Below are 21394 nucleotides of genomic sequence, written 5' to 3' on the forward strand. Positions count from 1 at the left end.
AAAAGATGTTGAGACTCTAGAAAAAGTACAGAGAAGAGCAACCAGGATGATTAGGGGACTGGAGGCTAAAACATACAATGAACAGTTGCAGGAACTGGGCTTGGCTAGTCTAGTAAAGAGAAGGACCAGGGGAAACATGATAGCGGTCTTCCAATATTTGAGGGACTGCCACAGAGAGGAAGGGGTCAAGCTATTTTCTAAAGCGCCTGTAGGCCAGACAAGGAATAATGGATGGAAACTGAACAAGGAGAGATTTAACCTGGAAATAAGGAGAAACTTTCTGACAGTGAGAACAATCAACCAATGGAACAGCTTGTCCTCAGAAGTTGTGGGAGCGCCATCACTTGAGACTTTTAAGAAGAGATTGGACTGCCATTTGTCAGAAATGGTGTAAGGTCTCCTGCTTGGGCAGGGGGTAGGACTAGATGGCCTACAAGATCTCTTCCAACTCTGATTATCTGAAACCTAACACTCCACACTGAAATAAGAGTAGAACCACTATAAAACATTACCCACCCACCCCACAACTCCAAACCTTGTAGGGGCCCCAGAAGTATACAGTATAAATACAAGTATAAAAGTATAAATTCACCATTTATTTCCCCACAATTGGTTTTGTAGATTTAAGCATCTTTATCCTCAAACTGCCAACAGACACAAAACTGGCCATTTTGAGGGAGGATTCTCATTAATATGTTGATACTAAAGCCTGCACTCAAGTCTGAAAGAGGAGAGAGAACCATATAAAAATTATCTGATCTCCTATGGAAAATTGTTAAAAGGAAATGATGGAAAAATATTATATATTTAAAGCAGGCAGTGCAACAGCCCAATGACCTACAATTCCAGTCATTTCCATTTGATACACAGAGAGATTTTGGGCTTAAGGGACTTGTGTGAATCTTCACTTCATTACATTAAAAGGCAAAGCTTCAAAACAGGCCAAAAATGAAAGACTGTTCAGAACTTGGGAACTACAAAACCAGAGGGATAATATGTCAGAATAAAGTTTCTCTTTCAATTGGCAAAAAGCATGAAATTAAACTATTATGAGTTTCCACATACTAAATTCTTTGTCTAATGTTCTCTTTGGTCTTAAACAAGCCACGCCTCAAATTTCAGTTTCTTTTAATCAACAAAAGTGAACGTTCTGGAGGTTGCGTAACCCACAAGATCGTTAACATGTCACAAAACAAACCAACTGTAACTCTCTCAGGGGCAGATGCTTCCATAACAGGGTTTTCTTCCCCTTGTCCTTATGTTCATTGTTTACAATAATTTGTAACATTTTGAACACAAAATATTTAACAACATGTTTAAATTTAAGTTGGTTAAAGGCTATATCTGCCCAGATAGGAAGATAGAAAGAGTCCATTTGGTAATTTGGCGGTTAAGACACCAGGCTAGAAAGTGGGGGACCATCAGAGTTGGTATTCAGCAGGTTCTGACCAGTTCTGTAGAACTGGTAGCGGAAATTTTGAGCAGTTCAGAGAACCAGCAAACACCACCTCTGACTGGAGATTTTACAGTATCCTTCCCCTGTCACGCCCACCAAGCCACGCCCACAGAACCGGTAGAAAAAAAATTGAATCCCACCACTGGAGACCATGAGTTCTAGTCCTACTTTAGCTATGAAAGCTAACCAGGTGACTTTGGGCCAATCACAAGAACATTGTGAGTTCTAGTCCCACCTTAGCCATGAAAGCCAGCTGGATGACTTTGAGCCAGTCTTTCTTTCTCAACCCAAACTTCACATGTTGTTATTGTGGAGAATACAGGAAGAGGAAAGTGTGCTGGATATTTCATGATCACGAGTTATTTATAAAAATAATAAAGGCAGAATACAAAGGGGGGGAGGAGAGAGAGGGGAAGAGATGATAAGAGTCGATGGTGAAAGAAAGAAAGAGATTTAGATTGATAGAGAGAGATGAGAGATGGGTAGGTAGGTAGGTAGATATAGATGATTGATAGATAGATAGACAGGCAGGCAGAGACAGACAAACATAGAGACAGTTGATAGATTATATCTCTGACTAGGAGCTGTAGATGAAATAGCTGAGAAAAGAGGAAAAAAGAAGCAACATTTTCCTATGCAACAAACCCAAATTGAGTTAATTTAATACATGTCTGGAAGGAAAAGAATTAAACACTAGCAAAGAATTGATTTTTTTAAAAGAAAGTTTTAAGCATGCACACAGGAGGATCGTTTATTACTGAATCTTATTATTGAGCACAATTAGAGACACATTTTGAATGATGACATCCATTTTCCAGCAGTTACTGCATCAAGAAAATAGAAGTGACCTTAAGGCATCCATTGGACTGAAAATTGCTGATGAGTTGATAAGCTATTAGTTGCCTGATATAGGGCTGAGAATTCAGATAACCCTTTAGGTTCTAAACTGTGATTAAGAAAAACAAATGTTGGTTCGGTGGCTGGATGCAGATGGTGACACTTAAGGCCAGTTGTCTACAGCCTCAACAAGTCACACATCACATAGCCTATTAACTTCCCTTAAAAGTTTGTCTGGTCTCCCATTTCCTATAACTAATAGATGTTGCTGGGATTATTTTTAAAAAATTCATCTATTTATTTCTTCTGCCTTTTTTTAATCAGCTGGAAAGGGAAGATGAGAAGCAAGAAGAGAATGCACCAGAATTTATTAAAGTCAAAGAAAATCTGAGGAGAACGTCTACACTACCCGGGGCAGAGTAAAGCATCAGCTAAGACCAAAATAGATTAAGACCTTCTGCTTTGAATACCTACATGCTGACATTTTGGTAAACAGTGGACATTCAAAGTTTTGTCTTGGTGGCTACTTACTGTTCATTAATGTTTGCGCCAATTAAAAAAAATGATTGGGGCATTTTCACATCTAGGAAAAGAAGAACATCAAAACAAAGTGGCTTTTTGTTCACAAGGGTCCTCAGATGAGGAAAAAGATAGGGAAGGTAATAGAGACCTCACCTTCCTTTCAAGTACTGAGATAATACGGTGCCCTTTCCCATCACTAACCCTTGGCTAATCCTTTGAGATTCAGCAGGACAGGCGCACGTGTGGAATGGGAGATGTAGTCTGAAGAGAGATTGCTAAACATTTGAGATTCAGATGTTTATATAGCAGAGCAGTTCCGTTGCTGGTTTTGAAACCTTCAGTTTAACTAAATTAATGCTTGAGGGAGCAAGTTGGGAAACTAAAAAAGATGGTAAAAAGGGAAGTTACGATCAATAAGGAAAGTACTAGCTAAGATTTAGAGCACATCAACCTAGGCTGGCACCTTAGGTGCTGTATCCCATCAACAATAACCAGTAAAAATGTGTGTGTGTTTCCTCGTTCTTGGGATTTAGCAAATATGAAATGATGTTTAAGATTCTTGTCACAAATCAACATCTGTGATAGTTGTATAGTCAAGTTTACTATGACAAATAGATTCTGAGTTATTTCCAAAGAGTGGGATTGTCCACCAGTCTTTCGGCATCTAATTCTGATGTCCAGAATGAGAAGCAGAAATAAGATAAGATACTTTCTGGGAAAAAATCCTTAAGAACTGCAGAAAAAGTAGGAGCAAGTGCAGTCCTCTGAATGTGTAAAAAAAAAGCGACACAAAAAGCATACATCTATGTGTATATCTCAAAAAAGCAAGTGACAAATCCACAAAAAAGGATTTGCGTGGGAAACGGCAAAGAATTCTAGGGAGAAAGTCGAAGAACAATACCTGATGTAGGGTCTTCTGAATTTTGCACAAATATAATACATTAAACTAAGATTCTTTTTTTTAAAATATATAATAAAGTTGAAGATTATTTATAGATTATAGCTATATGAAGTCTACTCTTCCCAGGTGCCCTTTCCTGTTTTAAAAATCCTGAATATGCTTACTATCCAGATATTTACTGTAATACAGACTGTTTTAGATGGATTTTAAAATATATGATAACAGGAAGGCAAAAAGATGAGTTGCCAATCCCTCTTCAGCTCTGCTTTCTGGATGTGGAGTCAGGAATAGCCCACATGCCTATCCAAGGAAGTACCACTCATTTTTGGTTTTCAAAAGGATAGCTGTGTTTTTTTACACCAAAAACGGGAGACTTCTTCTAAAGACTTCTTATATTTCTTGGTTATTCGTTTATTATTCATTTAGTCTTGAACCGAAGATAAACATAACCAAAAGCCACATTTGGTTTTTTTTCTTAGTTTCACAATTTATAGTACAGATTACGGTCAGCTTTTCTGGTAGGATGGACCCTCTGAGATGCAGATTACCACCAGGGAAGTACCAGCCAAAATAATACATAACACATATTATCTATACGTATCATCTAGAATTCATATATGATTTGATTGTAACCACAGATTTTGGGGTGGGGGGGAAGCTTATTAATAAAGAGCAGTTGTATATTTTGTGAAGTTTACATTCTGTGAATTAAAGGAGGCAACAACCAAATAAACTTAATTTTACTGTTTAAAATGAATAAAATGGATGGATTTGTGATTTTCTAAAAAAAAACACCAAGAAGTTACATCTTCAGAGGTATCAAGAGGAACAAGTTTGTTTTCTCGTGCCTTCCGTGTTGCTTTTGAGACGCATGGAGATGTGTTGGGACCTCAACATCATGCCAAGAAGACAGCTGATCGTGGTAGGATATAAAGATTGGAGCACCATTTGTCAAATGGGATTCTAGAGGGAGATGAGTGCCAGAGAGAAGAAAACAAGCAGAACACAACAAGAAGGAATTTCTGGATTTTCAAGTTGCCACAACAAAGCTGCCAGGCTTGAAGTCAGCTAAAACCTCACAGACGTGATGTGGCAGAGTTAGGAAAGGATCTTGATTGGATACTGCAGTGAAGCTGTGTAAAAGAACACACAGCAGTCTATGTCAGAACGTTGCTGTGTTTTTCTCCTTCTGTTCTAGAGTATTTCAGGCCTAGTGCCTCATGGGCTTGAAACTCAGTGGTTGATTAACTATTGATTAAACTGTCAAGTGTGCCCTGAGATTTGCTGGCTTTAGATTTGCCCCTCCTACCTATCCAAAGCTATTCTCTGTGTGTATAAAACAGCCTTTGCATTGCGTGGATGGGTTCATGCATGATTTTCTTACACATTTTTTTTAATAAGCCATAATTAGCCAGGTTATTCACTTAGCAAATACTCTGCAAAACACAATCGATAAATTTCTAACTTGCTAGCCTTACTGTATCTGGACTACTAAAAATACGGGCTTTTGATTTTTGCAAATATGATAGATCTATGAATCACACCAAGCCATAATATGATTTTTTTATTTTTAGCAGGGCACAATCAGTGGTGGTATTCTATTGGTTTGGCCTGGTTCTGCTGAACTGATAGAATACCACCAGTTCTCTCTGCCGCTCTGCTGTGGGGCCCACCCACCTGCCCGGGCTTCCGTACTCACCTTTATCCTCTGCTTTTGAAGCACAGCTGCTTTGCGCGGCACAGTACAGTGCTGTGCGGCAGTTGCTGAAGCAACGGAGAGTGCAGGCTTGCAGGAAGTGAGTTGGAACACCTCTGCACTTGCGCCTTTGCAACTGCGCAAAGTGCACATTTGGCACGCACACAAAGTGTGTGCATGCACGCAAAGTGCGCCCACCAAGCCACGCCCACCGAACCAATGGTAAAACTTTTTGGATCCCACCTCTGAGCACAAGGTGTAGAGGGTCAAGCATCCAAAACCATTTTCAGTGTAAAGGGGACAAAATCACAATGCTCTTTAAATAACTGGAAGCAAGTACAGGCTAGTTGGATGACATACGTATTGGGCTATTAGATCCCATCTTAATGAATTCAGTATGTAAGCAGGAGTGCTTAGAAATATGATACAGATGCACCAACATTCCTGCTGTCGTGGGTAGTTTAGCATTTTGGAAATGTTTGGGGGAAGGAAGGAACACGAGCTTTGCATTCTTCAGGGCAATGTTTCTCAACCTCAGTGAACTTAAGATGTGTAATGAGCATGGAAAGAGCACAGCTGGAACGAAGGCTTAACTCCCCTTTATTTCTCCAACTTTCCCCAAAAAGTCCCATCGTTCACTACAAGTCCAGGAGTCAATTACTAAACATGCATCTCCAATAGTTCCTAGCTGCTATTAGTCCAGAGGAGCAGCACAGTTCTGAGAGCAGCCACAATTCAGGGCATTGGGTTCCAGGGAAGAGTTCACAGGAAGAGTTCACTGGGACTGCAGCACTGTGTCGCTGCAAACTCGCACATAGCCAGGCCAGGCAAGCAGGGCAAGGCACAGCAAAGTATCCAGATATCAGTAACCACACGTGAAACTGGAAAAGGCAACACTTGTTCCCAACAAGTGTCCCTCCCAATGGCATCTCTTTAAATCTCATTCCCAAGGTGAGCCTTGTGAAGAGGGGCAGGGAGCCCTCCTCCCGAGTTGTTGGGTTGCCCTGCACTGATTCCACCTCCTCTCCATTCTCCATCAGGAGTGGTATTCTACCGGTTCTGTCCAGTTCTATAGAACCAGTTGTTACGGTTTCTGGTAGTTCGGAGAACCGGTAAAATGGGCCGCTGGCTGGCCCCACCCTTCTCATCCGCTTCTCCGCTCACTACCCAGTCAGTCCTTATCGCACATGCGCAACATCTCATGCATGTGCGACAAGCTGACTGCATTCTAACCCCGCCCCTCCTTATGGCCATGTGCCATCGCTGCCTGCAGTCTGCATTCGCCCGCCTGCCAGCCAACCATCGCTATCTGCCTTCCACCATGATCTCCCTAGGTATGTGAGGCTCTGCAAGCAGGCCCCAGTCGCCTACCCGTCACCACTAGTCACCTTTCCCCCCACTTGCCTTTTGCCGCCACTGCCGGTCACCTTTCCCCCCTCTCACTTGCCTTCACGGGAGAACACATGGAGCAGCTCCATGTCAGCTCCGGCGGGGTCAGTGGCTGCTTCTCTCCCCTGCTGGTCTAGCTGGGAGAGTGAGAGTCTTTCTTGGCAAAGCAAAATTTAGCTTATCGCTGTGCAAGAAAGACTTTGTCGGTCTCCCAGCAAAAGCAGTAGGAGAACATGTAGAGAGGCTCATGTTGGATCCGGCGGGGTCAGCAGCTGCTTCTCTCCCTGCTGGTCTAGCTGGGAGATCGAGAGTTTCCTTCCCGGCACAGCAAAATTTAGCTTTGGGTCCTGCATGTCCCCATCAGGAAACAGCTCCCGAAGGGAGGGGGACTTGCAGAACCCAAAGCAGCAACTCCCGGTTGCTAAAGTAAATTTTGCTGTGCTGCACAAGACGGTTTCCGGTTTCCAGGGCCCCGAGGGCCATCCTCCCAGAGCGCCGCTGCTGCCACTCTGAAGCTCCCCTTTGGGATGGATCAGTAAGTTCTTGTTTTGTTTCCCAGGAAGGGCTCCATCATGGAGGGCTGTGTCTTTGGGCCAGGCACTTTTTGTCAGGAGTCCTGCCTCGCATGGGGCAGCGGGAGGAGGATGTGTGTGGTGGGAAAGGAAGGCTGTCAGGGTTGCCTGCTCCTGTTTTGCTGGATGAGTTAGGTTCATACATGACACTGATCCATATTATTTTCCTTGTTTTTGCCTTAGTTTGTTGTGTGAACCTCTCTTACAATTTGTAAATCATGATTGATAGCTTAGTGTTATATGTAAACCCAGCCAATGCGCCTTAGGCAATACACCACAATCAAAGTAAACCACGGAATAATGTCATTGTCAGGGTTCCAAGTAATGAAATCCATGTTAAAAGAAAAATAACAAAGTCCATCTTCAAAAAGATTTATTTAGGAAAACATCAAATTGGCAAAGTCCATGGTAATTCCAGATCTGACCCAACCCAGAATTACCCCACAATATTAGAAGTTTGAAACAACCCCCACAAGTCACATTCTCCAGGAGAAGTAATATAATGTTGCTTCATGTCATAAATCTCCACCTCCAGGCCCCAAACCCAGATAACTCATTTCCCATGGGAAAGAAGGTCACCTAGCCATTTTTACCTTTTTATCTCCACTCCTCCCACCTTAGGAATGTGTCAAGCCTGCAACTTTCCCCCCACATGACTACCACAGGGAAAATAAGAAAAAGAATATATATTAGGACATATGTGGCCCTCGTGGGTCTGGTGTCATTCTTCATGTTAGGTACTCGTTTGTTAATGAGGTCAGGTTTCCAAATGGCTGGAAGGCAGGAGGTATCATCTCGTTTATTCATGCTGTGTGGGCGTTTTTCTATCTCTATGGCTTCTCTGATTATTCTGTTATTGAAGTGTTTGGTTTTGGCGATCGTTCTGGTATTTTTAAAGTCAATCTCATGTCCTGTGCCTTTGAGGTGTTGGACCAGGGAAGAGGTCGTTTCTTCTTTTTTGATTGAGTTCTTGTGTTCTTCAATGCGTGCACTTATTCTTCTGTTAGTTTGTCCGATGTATGTGGTGGGACAGGCAGTGCAAGGGATTTTGTATACTCCTTGGTTTTCTAACTTGATTTTGTCTTTAGGGTTTCTTAGGATAGTGGATATTTTTCTATTCTGCTGTTTTAATGTTGTGTTTTTGGAGGATCTTGCTGATTTTGTCTGTAGTGCCTTCATAATCTGGCCACATGGGAAAGAAAAACTGAACAACTTCCTCACACACCTCAACAGCCTACACCCCAAAATACAATTCACCATGGAAACAGAAGCTAACAATCAACTTCCCTTCCTAGATGTCTTAGTATACAAAAAACCAATGGCTCCCTAGGACACACCATCTACCAGAAGAAAACACATACAAACCGCTATCTACATGCACTCTCACACCACCACCCAGCACAGGTCAATTCCATAGCCGAGACACTCATCTCCAGAACAAAATGCCTAACTGACAAACAACACCTAAAAACTGAACTACACACTCTCACTAACGTACTAACAGCCAATGGATTCCAAAGAAAGAAGATTACCCACCTAATCCAAAAAGAAACCCCAACCAAAATCCAAGACAGAGAACAAGAGAACGGCAAAGCCCTCCTCCCATATATAAAAGGCACTACAGACAAAATCAGCAAGATCCTCCAAAAACACAACATTAAGACAGCATTCTGCACAAACAGAAAAATATCCACCATCCTAAGAAACCCTAAAGACAAAATCAAGTTAGAAAACCAAGGAGTCAATTTTGTTTCGTAGTCTTTTCTATCCATTACTACTGTGGCATGGATAGAAAAGACTATGAAACAAAATTGACAGACCTACTCCAAGACTCCACATACAAACCCATAAACACGGACCCAACCACATATCTGGAAAAATTAACCAAGAAGAAAATTATAACCAGCCACATGAGCAAAGAGATCCAGCAGACAATCATCCCAAGAAAAATCTTCCTGATGCCCCAAACTATACGACCTCCCAAAAATACACAAAGAAGGCATACCTCTCAGACCCATAGTCAGCTCCAGAGGAGCACCACTACAAAACCTAGCTAAACACTTAGCAAAACAGCTACAGCCCCATGCTGAAACAGCAGCTTCACATGTACAAAACTCATACCACTTCTTGGAAATGATCAAAGATCTACACGTGGAGCAAGAAGATCTGCTTGTAAGTTTTGATGTGGTTTCACTATTCACTCAAGTCCCGATAAAAGAAACCCTTGAAATCATCAAAAATAAATACCAACCAGCTAAACACCTCATGGAACTAACAGAACACTGCTTAACCAACATATATTTCATATACAAAGGACAAAGATACAAACAAATAGAAGGAGCTCCCATGGGATCATCACTGTCACCCATCATTGCAAACCTGTTCATGGAAGAATTTGAATCCAGAGCCCTGGCTAATGCCGCCCACAAACCCAAACTATGGTTAAGATACATCGATGACACATTTGTGATTTAGCCCCATGGAAAAGAAAACCTAAACAATTTCCTAACACGCCTAAACAGCACACACCCCAAAATCAAGTTCACCATGGAAACGGAAACAAACAAACAACTACCATTCCTAGATGTACTAATCTACAAAAAAACAGATTGCACACTAGGACACACCATATACCAGAAGAAAACACACACCAACCGCTACCTCAATGCCCAATCCCACCACCACCCAGCACAGATAAACTCTGTGGCCAAAACACTAATTGCTAGAACCAAACGCCTGGCAGACAAGACACAAATAAAGACTGAACTATGCACCCTGACTAAAGTACTGACAGCCAACGGCTTCCAAAAAAGCAAAATCACCGGCTTGATCCACAAAAACACACTGAGACACAATGGAGACCTAGAAGATGAACAGAACTATGGAACAGCTGTCTTGCCCTACATAAGAGGTACTACAGACAAAATCAGTAAGATACTACACAGGCATCACATCAAGACTGCCTTCAAAACAGACAGAAAAATAGCAGCCATCCTTAGAAACCCCAAAGATAAAATTGACCTGGAAAACCAAGGCATATACGAAGTCCCCTGTGCATCATGCCCGGCCACATACATTGGACAGACCAATAGAAGAATAAGCACCCGCCTGGATGAACACAAAAATGCAGTAAAAAAGCTGGAACACACTTCCTCACTAGTCCAACACATGAAAGCCACAGGTCATAGCATCAACTTCAATGGTACCAAAACCCTAGCCACTATAGAAAACCCCAGCCACAGAATTATCAGAGAAGCCATAGAGATTGAAAAAAGACCTGAAAGCATGAATAGAAGAGATGATTCCACCAGACTGTCAATTATTTGGAAGCCTGCACTCACAAACAAAAAAATCTCCACACCACTAGCCAGGCAAACACCTGGGCACAAACAGATCCCCCCTGATACCTCCAGCTCAAACACACCCCAACCAGGCACCCAGATGAAACCTAGCTTCCTAACAAATGATAGCCATCCATTTACTCGGAGCCAAGCTGCACTAAAGGCCTCCAATAAAGAAACACAATGTTGCCAGCCAATCAAGACACAAAAAGAGCCACAAAACAGACAGAAGATATTAGAAACACCAATCAAGCAGAACACAGCAAACTCCAAGAAGAATAAACACAGACCAAGACTCCCAACTAATCAGGATGAAGAAAAAAACATTCTGGCACAACAATAGGCTAGCCCCAAATTTAAAACTGAAACCACTGTAAAAGTCTGACTCACAGACGAACACAATACAGAAGTAGGACATTCTTGGCTCCCACGGGAAAGAATGTTGTTTTGGCTATAAATCCCCAGCTATCTCCATCTCCCCCCCTCACATCCCCACAGCTCCAACTGGCCTTGCTGTGGCCGCCCTGAAGATGCTCCCAAAATGGCTTCAGCCCAAAATGGCTTCAGGGCTGATAAAAGTGGCCAACAGATTGGAAGGGGTCAATTTACACTCCTATATTTTTAAAAAAGGAGATTTAACAGAGCACACAAACTGTTGTACAATATCCTTAATTTCACACGCTAGCAAATTAATGCTTAAGATCTCCCAATGCAGATTAGAGTCCTACATGGAAAAAGTAAATTCCTGACATACAAAGTGGTTTTAGAAAAGGCCAAGATATTGATATGCACCATGTATTATTTGGAACATAAAAAGAGAGAAGAAATTGTGTTTCTTGGAGAAAATCTATGTGGTCCCTAGGAATCAAAAATGACTTGACAGCACATAATAATAATAAATACACCATGTCCTCAAATTCTAAATCTGTAGAGTACTGTTTGAAAGAATCAGTTCTGTGGGAAATTATATAGTAATCTTGCTTTTAATGTGTACATTCTTTATTGCTTAATCTCTCAGTACACTTGCTTGTTATCTTCAGAGCCATAATATTTCAAAGGAGTTATGCTAATCACTGTTTTATTTTCCAACAATGGGAGTTACCAGTATATCAATGTGTGAGAAACTCCAAAGACCTAACTTGCTTAATCATGATTTGCTGAATAAATCCTAATTGGCTCTTTCTCACTGAGATACAAAGCCATAATGGTTTTACCACAACGGGCAGAGTCACAACCCCAAACTAAACAAATCACACATTACTTATAATGTACTTATATGTACAGTAGGGATGTGTGTGTGTGTGTGTGTGTGTGTACATATATGTATGTGTAGAATTCTAGTAGCAGTTGGACATCACTGGAATACTTTGGTTTAATTGTTTGGAAATCTCTTTCTATGCAATCTGTACAACAGGTCTATATAATTTGTGAATTTCCAGGATTATGCAATGTTTATCTTTAACAAATAGGAATCTCCTCTAATGTTACATAATCTTGACATCACAGACCATAACATTTTACCTGGGGGATTCTGGACTTCAACTCCCCAAATTCCCAAACTAGCATGGGAGTTGAAGTCCACACATTTCAAAGTTGCCAAGGTTGAGAAACGCTGGGCTAAGATATGCTGGGCTTAAATTTGGGACTCTCCAGTCCCCGCCCAAGCTTGGTTGAATCTTGCTGGACGATGTAATTTTCCCAGGTACCATATGGTGAGATGGGTAGAGCGCTAATCCTATCATGTCCTGAGGGCCATGTCTTAATCCCATCACCCTGGAGCTGAAGGGGTGGACAGGGAGCTGCAGGAAGCTGCTTGGTCTTTAAAAACACGTTTCTCCTTTTCTCATCCAGGGAAATATAACCAGGGGTGGGTTTCTATCAGTTCTGTCCACCTCTGTAGAACTGGTAGCTCTGAAGAGCAGCAGACATAGAACCGGTTCTATGTCTGCTGATGTTTTTGCCCACCCGCCCAACCGGGCTCTTATCTTAACCCTGTCGTATCCCACCCCTGAATATAACATTCTGCCTTTTTAATATTTCCTAGAATATTCCGTTCTTCTAGGAGAGGGGTGGATGCTAACTTTCTACACTTCCTTCCTTCCTTCCTTCCTTCCTTCCTTCCTTCCTTCCTTGCTTCATTTGATTTGTTAATCGCTTACAAGATAATAGGTATAAGCATAAACATCTTTCTTTCCTTCCTTCCTTCCTCCTTCCTTCCCCTTTTAAAAGCCTACACCTTTTAAATAAAATGTATTAGTCTTAAAAGGTATTACCAGACTCCTCCTAATTTTTGCCTGTATAGTAGTGACTGCAACATTTTATTTTAATCCTTTTCTATGTAAGGCACCCACTATCTGCTAAACCAATCTTTCTTTCTTTCTTTCTTTTCTCTTTTTCTTTCCTTCCTTCCTTCCCCCTCCCCTCCCCTGCCTTTGAAAAAAAACTGCTCTCCTTTCTTCCCTCCTGCACCTACCTACTTTTTTTTCTTATTCGTATCCATTTCATGTATTCATAACTATGTTTATTTATTTAATAATTGCTTGACAATATGTATGTATGTATATGTGTGTGTGTGTGTGTGTGTGTGTGTGTGTGTGTGTGTGTGTGTGTGTGTGTGTGTGTGTGTGTGTATTTATGATATTCAGCTTTGTTCGGGTATTTTCCCGAACAAAGAAACGGCTGTGAAAGTCTGACTCACAGGCGAACACTATACAGAAACCTGATGATGGCAGATGAGATTCTGTCGAAACGTTGCTACAACTTTAAAAGCACAACTATAATGACATGGGAAAATACCCAAACAAAGTTGAATACATATACATATACATATACATATACATATACATATACATATACATATACATATACATATACATATGCACACGCACACGCACACGCACACACACACACATATTCTGGAGGGAATGCAAGTTACAGTAACTAGTTTGGATCCAAACTAGTTACTGTAACTTGCATTCCCTCCAGAAGGAAGCAGTAGCGGCCCCGCCAAAGAGAAAGAAAAGGAGAAAGCGGGGGATCATAGAGATTAAAGGGCAGTGAAGAGAAGGAAGTCTGAAAGGGTTACTCTAGCGTAGAAGTTCGATAACCGAGCGAGGGCAGCGCGCTGGGATTTCTTTTTTGAAACGCCAGCAGGGTCGGTCGGGTCCGAGGTGAGCATTCAAGGCGAGGCAAAACGGGGGACGGGTCTCTTGTTGCCGTTCACTGATCGAAAGGAATAGAAATGATTTATTTTCTTCTTCCCTGAAAGTTTCTGCGAGGGATACTGCTGACTTTCCAAGTTGACTCTTTTTTTCTGACGTTTCTGGGTGGGCTGCGTTGGTTTGTAAGGTTAGGGATGAGGTTGAAAACTTGAAATGAGTTTTCTCGCAGATATGAAAACGGATCTGCTTTTGCAGAGCTGTCAGCTCGCTGGCCGGAGTTTGACCGACACAAGGTTGACAACACTTTGCAAGGCATAAAGCTGTGAAAAAAAGGCTTTCTGGCTTCAAGGGAGGAAATGCTACCAGGATTGCGATTCGAGGCACACTTCCCTGATAGTTTGTATCTTTGGAGATTTAACTCCCGAATAAGAAGTCTGTGCTGAGACAACGCAATTTTTTTTGCGTGCTAAGACATAAGACCAGTTAACTTGATGGGATTTATTTAGAGAAAAACTCCTGTAAGTTTTCATTCGAATTATGCCGCTAAAACTTCCCATGAATTTGTGGCTGAGCTACCAACATCATAACTGAACCTCCCATAGGTTGCCTGCGATCTTCATTTCTTTGACGACTTTTAATTCTTTTTGACTCTTCAATTTTGTTTTACTGTAATAAATTTATTACTGTAATACATTTCTTTTCTACTAAGTTGAAAGATGGCCTTTTTCTCCTCTGGGCTTAAAACTTCATTCCTGTAAGTAAGTCCCATTCAATTCTGTGGGTGTCTTCTAAGGTATTTGAGATAAGTGACACACTCCTTGACTTATGCATTTCTCTCTTTTGAGGTTGTCATGTTGGAATAAGTTGTACTTTCTTCTCCCTAACGATGCAGAAGTTTGAACAGCAAATGTAAGAGGTAACTGGCAAATTGCCTTGACACGGTTGTGCAATGATCGGGATTGAATGTAGTTTAGTCAAAATGGTGGTTATAGTAGCTTCGCCTCTTTTTTTTGTGTGTTGCATGGGAGACATATATTAAACATTGATAGAGCTTTGATCACTCTGTCAGGATACTGATTAAAGCCTTAGGCTAGAAATTGAACATCTCCATTCATTCGTTCTTTCCATTTTTTCCTAACTTACAATTTCACAGAAGGCTGTTAAAAGGAAGGATTTTGAAGTTCCTGTGAAGGATAGGTGGAGTGTAAATTAAACAATACACAATTAAATTATCAGTTGTAGTTAGATGAATTATCATTTTAATAGAGACCTTACTTTTTTTAAAAAATACATTTTGTTGCTGAAGTCATATAATGATGAAAATTAAAATAAAGTATGTCTTGGGATGTAGAGTGGGTGATATCATCATTATTTTAGCCATTGTCATTAGCCACTGCAGCCATTAGCCACTGCAGGTTGAGGGCCTCTTCCACATATTTCCAACCAATATGGTCCTGAGCTTTCTTTTGCCAATTGGGCCTGCAATACTTGCTGATGTCCTCCATCCATCTTGTTTTAGGTCTCTTTCATGGACACTTTTTATCAAGTGGCATCCATTTTACGACTGCCTTGGTCCACCTGCCATCAGTTCTTCTTGCTAAGTGATCAGCCCATCTCCATTCCCATTCTTTTACTCTCTTGATCATGTCGCATACTTTTGTTTCTTCTCTAATGCAGGTCTTTCTATCTTGTCTTATGATGCCGAGCATGTATCTTTCCATGGCTCTTTGCGCCACTCGTAGCTTTTGTATGGATTGTGAGGTTAGTGTCCATGTTTCACCGGCATATGTTAGAGCAGGAGCTGATATCCAAAAGGCTTTATTTTTCTTCTTTCACCTTGAATATTTGTCTTTCTTATAGTGATCTATTAATGTGTCACATATAGCACGGTGCAAAGGTTAACTTGTGCAGTGCAATGCTTGTCAGGTGGTATGAGATGGCTGACAAAAAAAAGTAGCAAGCATTTAAAGATGGCAGATTTTTTCAGTGGCTATGCTTCACAATACTGTCTTTCTGATAGTCTTTAATAGGAAATAATATTTTCCACTCAGATGTCACAGAAAACATGAGCTGAAGTGTTTTTCTAAAATTATACAAGTTATCAGACAGTATTGTGAGGGTGTGAACATGTATTTTAGGAAGCTTCCTAAAAAAAAGGAATAGAATAGAGTAGAATAGAATAGAATAGAACAGAACAGAACAGAACAGAACAGAATAGAATAGAATAGAATAGAATAGAATAGAATACTTTATTGGCCATGTGTGATTGGACACACAAGGAATTTGTCTTGGTGTAAATACTCTCAGTATACATAAAGAAAAGGTACATTCGTTAAGAATCAAGTGCCAATGTGTAATTATATAAAGATTCCTAAAGGCAAATAATAAACCGGAGTTTGATTAATAATGATTTGTTAAATAATCCACAATTAAACAAATCCACAAAGAATGCCAAGCCAAAATAGAAAATTTTTAAAGCTGGAGATTAGTTTAGTTTAGATACATAGAAGATTAAGCTAAAAACACATTTGAACCAGTCTACAGATTATGTTATAGTTTAGAAACAAAAATCATTTGAAGATGGCAGGATTTCAATATTTCCAACACATAAAGAAATAGAACATGTGATGAACTTCTGATGACAGTTTTTGGAGGCAAACATATGGAAAGGAAGAAATTGCAATGGAATAAGCAATGGGAAATACACATTGAAAGCAATGCTCTGGTAGCCATGAGCATGACATGCAAACAACCAGTGTATTCCACAGTATGATTTTGCTTAATCTCTTGTAATCCCTTCCTTTCCAATCTTTCCATCCAATGAGTGAAAAAAAGAGGGAATGAATTACCTGTAGAAACTTGCAAACCCTAGGAAGCTTTGTAACTGACCGCAGGTGCTAGGAGGCTGCCAGCCTAGGACGGCTTGTAATTTGGCTGGGTCCATCTCTATGCCCTCATTTGACACTCGGTAGCCCAGGTAGTCTAGCTATCTGCAGTGAAATTCACATTTTGACAGCTTGACATACAGGTTGGCCATGAGAAGTTTTTCCAGTACCTGGTGGACTAGGGATATGTGGTCTGTTCTTGGTCTCAGTGTAGATGAGGATGTGGTCCAGGTAGACAAGGACCTCCTTATAGAGGTGCTCGTGTAGCACCTTGTTTATTAACTGCATGGACAAATAAATTCACTCACACAAAGGAGATACAGAAATTCAGGATCTTGTGCAGTAAAGATAGTCCTCTGCTATTAACCATTCATTCAGTGACTGTTTGAATTTACGATGGCAAGTGAACAAGGACATCTATGACCAGTCCTGGAAGTTGTGGCCATTGAAGTGTCCCTGTGGTCATGTGATCAACATTTGCAACCTTTCCTGCCAAGGAAGTCAGCAGGAGGTCGCAAATGTTCAATGGGGAAGCCAGCAGGAGGTTGCAAATGGCAACCATGTGATGTCACCACCCCCATCCTTGCAAAGCAGAGCAATATAGAATAGGACTAGTTCATTCATTTGCCATAAGTTGGCATAATCAGTGACTTCATGTTTACAACTAGTTGACTTAGTCAACTGCCACTGTTAACCGAGGACAATTGAGGACATTGCGTAATGAATTATATGATGAAAAACACAGCATACTGAGAGTCTATGTTAAGTTATAATGTAGTTATTGGTCACAGTTTGATAGATAGAATACTTTATTGGCCAAGTGTGATTGGACACACAAGGAATTTGTCTTGGTGTAAATACTCTCAGTATACATAAAAGAAAAGATACATTCGTCAAGAGTCAAGAATCATAAGGTATGATACTTAATGATAGTCATAGGGTACAATAAGCAATCAAATCATACTAGGAAACAGTCAATATAAATCGTAAGTATGCAAGCGACAAAGTTACAGTCATACAGTCACAAGTGGGAGGGGATAGGTGATAAGGAGTGATTGGAAGATTTAACAGTAATAGTAGTGCAGACTTTGTAATAGTTGAACAGGGTTGAGGGAATTATTTGTTTAGCAGAGTGATGAGGGAATTATTTGTTTAGCAGAGTGATGGTGTTTGGGGGGAAAATTGTTCTTGTGTCTAGTTGTTCTGGTGTGCAATGCTCTATAGCATCGTTTAGAGGGAAAGAGTTGAAACAGTTTATGTCCAGGATGTGAGGGGTCTGTAAATATTTTCACACCCCTCTTTTTGACCCGTGCTTAAACATTATGCACTCAAACATTTTTGTTTACTCACTCTGAATTAGCCCTGTTGGTAAAGGGTTAGGGACAGTTGAGATGTCAACATGCTTGAATGGTGAAGTTTCTCAACATGAGGTCTCTTACAGTTCTGCTTTTAATCTCTTGCCAACAATATCAGAATAAAAGAGTTGGAAGGGACCTTGGAGGTCTTGTAGTCCAACTCCCTGCTCAGGCAGGAAGCCCTATACCATTTCAGACAAATAGTTATCCAATCTCTGCTTAAAAAAGTCCAGTGTTGGAGGAACATCTCCCTTTCCATGACACATCATGATATATCAGTTTTCCATTGACCATTACTGACTGTAGGAGATGCGAAGCTGAGCCTGGGGGCAGGGTTAAACATGTCATCATTTTGGAATTACTACATTCCCTTAAGAAACCCAAATCCAGCTCCTCTCCCCTTGAATTCAGTTGACCATAGGCAAAAGTTGCCAGTTTGACTTGACCATTAGTAGATCAGATCCTTGTGTATAGGTAGCATGTAATAAACATTTAGTGCTTTGAAATCTGTTCCTGTTCCTTGTTACTTTGCCAGACACTGGTCAGCTGCATAATAGTTGTTATCTCTGGTATCTGGTATCCTGACTTGCTCATGCTTTCACTGATGTGATATCTACATTTTTTCCTTGGGTTCAAATTCTGTTCATCTGTTTCCCCTACTATGTCAGTTCTTGAACGTTTTGGAGGCGTTTCTGATCTGTGATTGAATAAAGCAGAATACCTCATAAAAGCACTGCAGTTATAAATACAACATCAATTCTTTGACGAGCTCGGGTTATTTTTGGCACATAAAAAGTGGACCGTTTCAATGCTTTGTTCAAGGACTATGCAAATCACTCAATTTTGCAAACTGAGTGCAGCCTCTCCCACCCCCCGAACCTGTTGATTGAAGCATTGAGATGGTTGTACCTTTTGAAACTTGCCTTGGCCATTTCAGGTCCTCCCCACATCATCTAAAGCATACAAAGAATCTCTTCAGCAGCTTTATCTGAGAGGAAATGCCTTCTGTGCCTGCAGAGGTTTGTTCAGAAGTAATGGAGAGAGTCCTGAAATGGCGGCTCCAAACCTTCAAGAGTTTTGGCTTTCTGAAATCTTCAGGTAGTAGATTTGGTGAGATGCTTTGGTTGCTTCACAAAGCATCTCACCAAAGGAATTGTACAGATGGAGCTACAAAAGTGTATAGATCTTTCGCACGAAATTTACCAGACCCTTTAACACCTTCATATTCGCACGGTATAAACTTGGTGGCAAGTTATTGCATCCTTGATCTGTCTGCAGTTTCCTGCAAGGTTAGGAAACAATTCTAAGGCTGAGATCACTATAATCCTGACCATTTAAAAATTATTGATTTATAGCATATAGAAATGTCATGGCTGATTTGGCAACTGTGGCTCCATATTGCCAACAGAACATAATAATGCTATCGGTAATCACAATGAACAAGCTCGTTCCTGGGAGTTAAGTAAAATATATCAAGTCAAATAGACTCTTGCACTGATAGCACAATCTAGAGAATGACTGTTCAGAATAAATCCCACTGTGTTTGAAATTGGTTATACCCAGATAAAATTGTTTTGACGCTCTCCTAGACCCACTTCTAAGAAAGCCTCCTTTCTATACTCAAATTGTTGATTAGGTACATATTTTTAAGAGATCTCAGAATCTAGATAACTAATTTTGGATGCTTTTCACAGGTTCTAAAGTATTCAAAAATGGAAGCAAAGAAAGCAAATATATTTTCACCAAATTCTCCGGGACAAAATGTGAACCCTGATCTGGACATTGAACGAAAAAACATCTCTTTCTCCATTGAGCACCTTACTAATATACTGGACGGCGGAGCAAACAACACCAAGCTCCGGAGGGAAGTTGGTTAGTACATAATTCAAAAGAATTTGTGACAAATTAAATTTTTATTTTGTTTTTTTTATTTGACACCCTACATCTCAGTGTCTCTCTGTATCCTATGTCTTTCTTTCTCTCTATCCTATGGACATCTTCCATCATTGCAATATTGCATAAGTTTGTTTGTATGAATGTTTGTTTTAAGATTGGAGTCATCTCTTTGAGTTTAAGCTACAGCAGCCAAAAGAAGCAGCAAACATTAAAAAAACCAGGCTAACTACATTCTAGATAGTCTTTGGAATTTAGTTTATGAAATTATCCGTTTTAAAAGAGGAAAAAAATAAGTCCCTTGATCAAGGAGAAAACCACACACACACAAAAGTATGCATTCAGGACACAAAAAGAAACTGTATCTTGATTAGAATTGAGGGAAGAATTTTTATGTTCTGAAAAGTTTCTGTTGCTGAAAATAAAAATATGTGGTTCAGCATTAGAAAATATATTTTACATTCAGAAGATTCCAAGTTCAGTCTAATCCAGGAAAACTTTGTTCTGAAATTCTGAGCGTACATAATTATGAGACCTAAATTAGCTAGGTTAATTCAGCATTTCTTAGAAAATCTATGAGTTTTGCAACAAATTATCATTACACATATTATTTTCATATTTTCAAGGAGATATATAATATCACAGCATTCTTAGTGGTAATAGTTATTTATTTGCCCTATGATACAAAATATAATCCGAAATCTAATAGTTACAAATTTCTTCGGTCTGCTATTTGTCCTTCTCAGACCAAGGCTGAAGAATAGATCATTGGCTGTGACATATAGATGAAATAAGGTCCTTTTTAATTATGTTGTTACTTGATGAAAACTTGTGTAACCTTTTGCAATACAGTAATTGGCTTGGCTCTTACATATCATTGTGAAACTATGGTAATTTATTCTTTAGTGAGCCAGGTTATTGTAATAACTTCATAGTTTATCCTTTAGTAAGCCACTGCAACTATTATTTTAAAAATAAATTAAGTCCATCTTTTTGATACATCTCTCAAATTAAAAAAAAAGAACATTCATCCTTAGAAAATTGTGTACGTTGAAGTTAGAGCTCACAGACTACATTACAAGTAGGGGTCTCCAGTCTTGGCAACTTGAAGACTTATGGAGAATTCTGGGAGTTGAAGCCCACAAATCTTAACATTGCCAAGGTTGGAGTCCCTTGCATCTCCCTCTCTCCCTCCCTCTCTTTCACTCCCTCCTCTGTGTGTGTGTTTAACTCTGAGTCAGTTTTGACTCCTGGAAACTGTCTGGACAAGTCCCTCACTTTACTTGGCAAGATTTTTGACAATAGTTTGCCCTTATCTTCTTATTAGGGCTGAAAGAGAGTGACTGGCCCAAGGTCACCCAGCTAGCTTCAGCCTCAGGCAGGACT

At 40.3% G+C, this 21394-nt stretch overlaps 2 protein-coding genes and 1 long non-coding RNA gene across 11 annotated transcripts in view; 2 read left to right on the forward strand and 1 right to left on the reverse strand.

Moving 5' to 3' along the window:
* The window catches only part of FAM107A (family with sequence similarity 107 member A), an 86116-nt gene extending 81638 nt beyond the window's left edge, over positions 1-4478 (forward strand). For all 8 annotated transcript variants that reach the window (XM_087953723.1, XM_087953729.1, XM_087953725.1 and 5 more), the window contains one exon: positions 2618-4478. In XM_087953723.1, coding sequence (XP_087809849.1) covers positions 2618-2716 — 99 coding nt within the window. In that variant the 3' untranslated portion in view covers positions 2717-4478. The remainder of the gene's footprint in view (positions 1-2617) is intronic.
* Positions 4010-5517, reverse strand: LOC148131913 (uncharacterized). The gene is made up of 2 exons (XR_015747199.1): positions 5416-5517; positions 4010-4849 (listed from the first exon to the last, which is right to left on the reverse strand). It is a non-coding gene; the product is annotated as an uncharacterized LOC148131913 (long non-coding RNA).
* An 8201-nt stretch (positions 5518-13718) lies between these two features.
* ACOX2 (acyl-CoA oxidase 2) overlaps positions 13719-21394 on the forward strand; it is a 30635-nt gene continuing 22959 nt past the window's right edge. The window contains exons 1-3 of one of the 2 annotated variants that reach the window (XM_087953658.1): positions 13751-13884; positions 14721-14791; positions 19810-19987. In XM_087953658.1, coding sequence (XP_087809784.1) covers positions 19828-19987 — 160 coding nt within the window. In that variant the 5' untranslated portion in view covers positions 13751-13884; positions 14721-14791; positions 19810-19827. Of the gene's footprint in view, positions 13885-14720; positions 14792-19809; positions 19988-21394 lie in introns of both variants that reach the window. The other variant, XM_087953657.1, reaches the window with a different exon arrangement.

This window comes from Notechis scutatus, chromosome 2 (assembly GCF_049901735.1).
Source record: "Notechis scutatus isolate UNSWTSFEM ecotype Mainland chromosome 2, rNotScu1.2, whole genome shotgun sequence".
NCBI classification, from domain to species: domain Eukaryota; kingdom Metazoa; phylum Chordata; class Lepidosauria; order Squamata; family Elapidae; genus Notechis; species Notechis scutatus.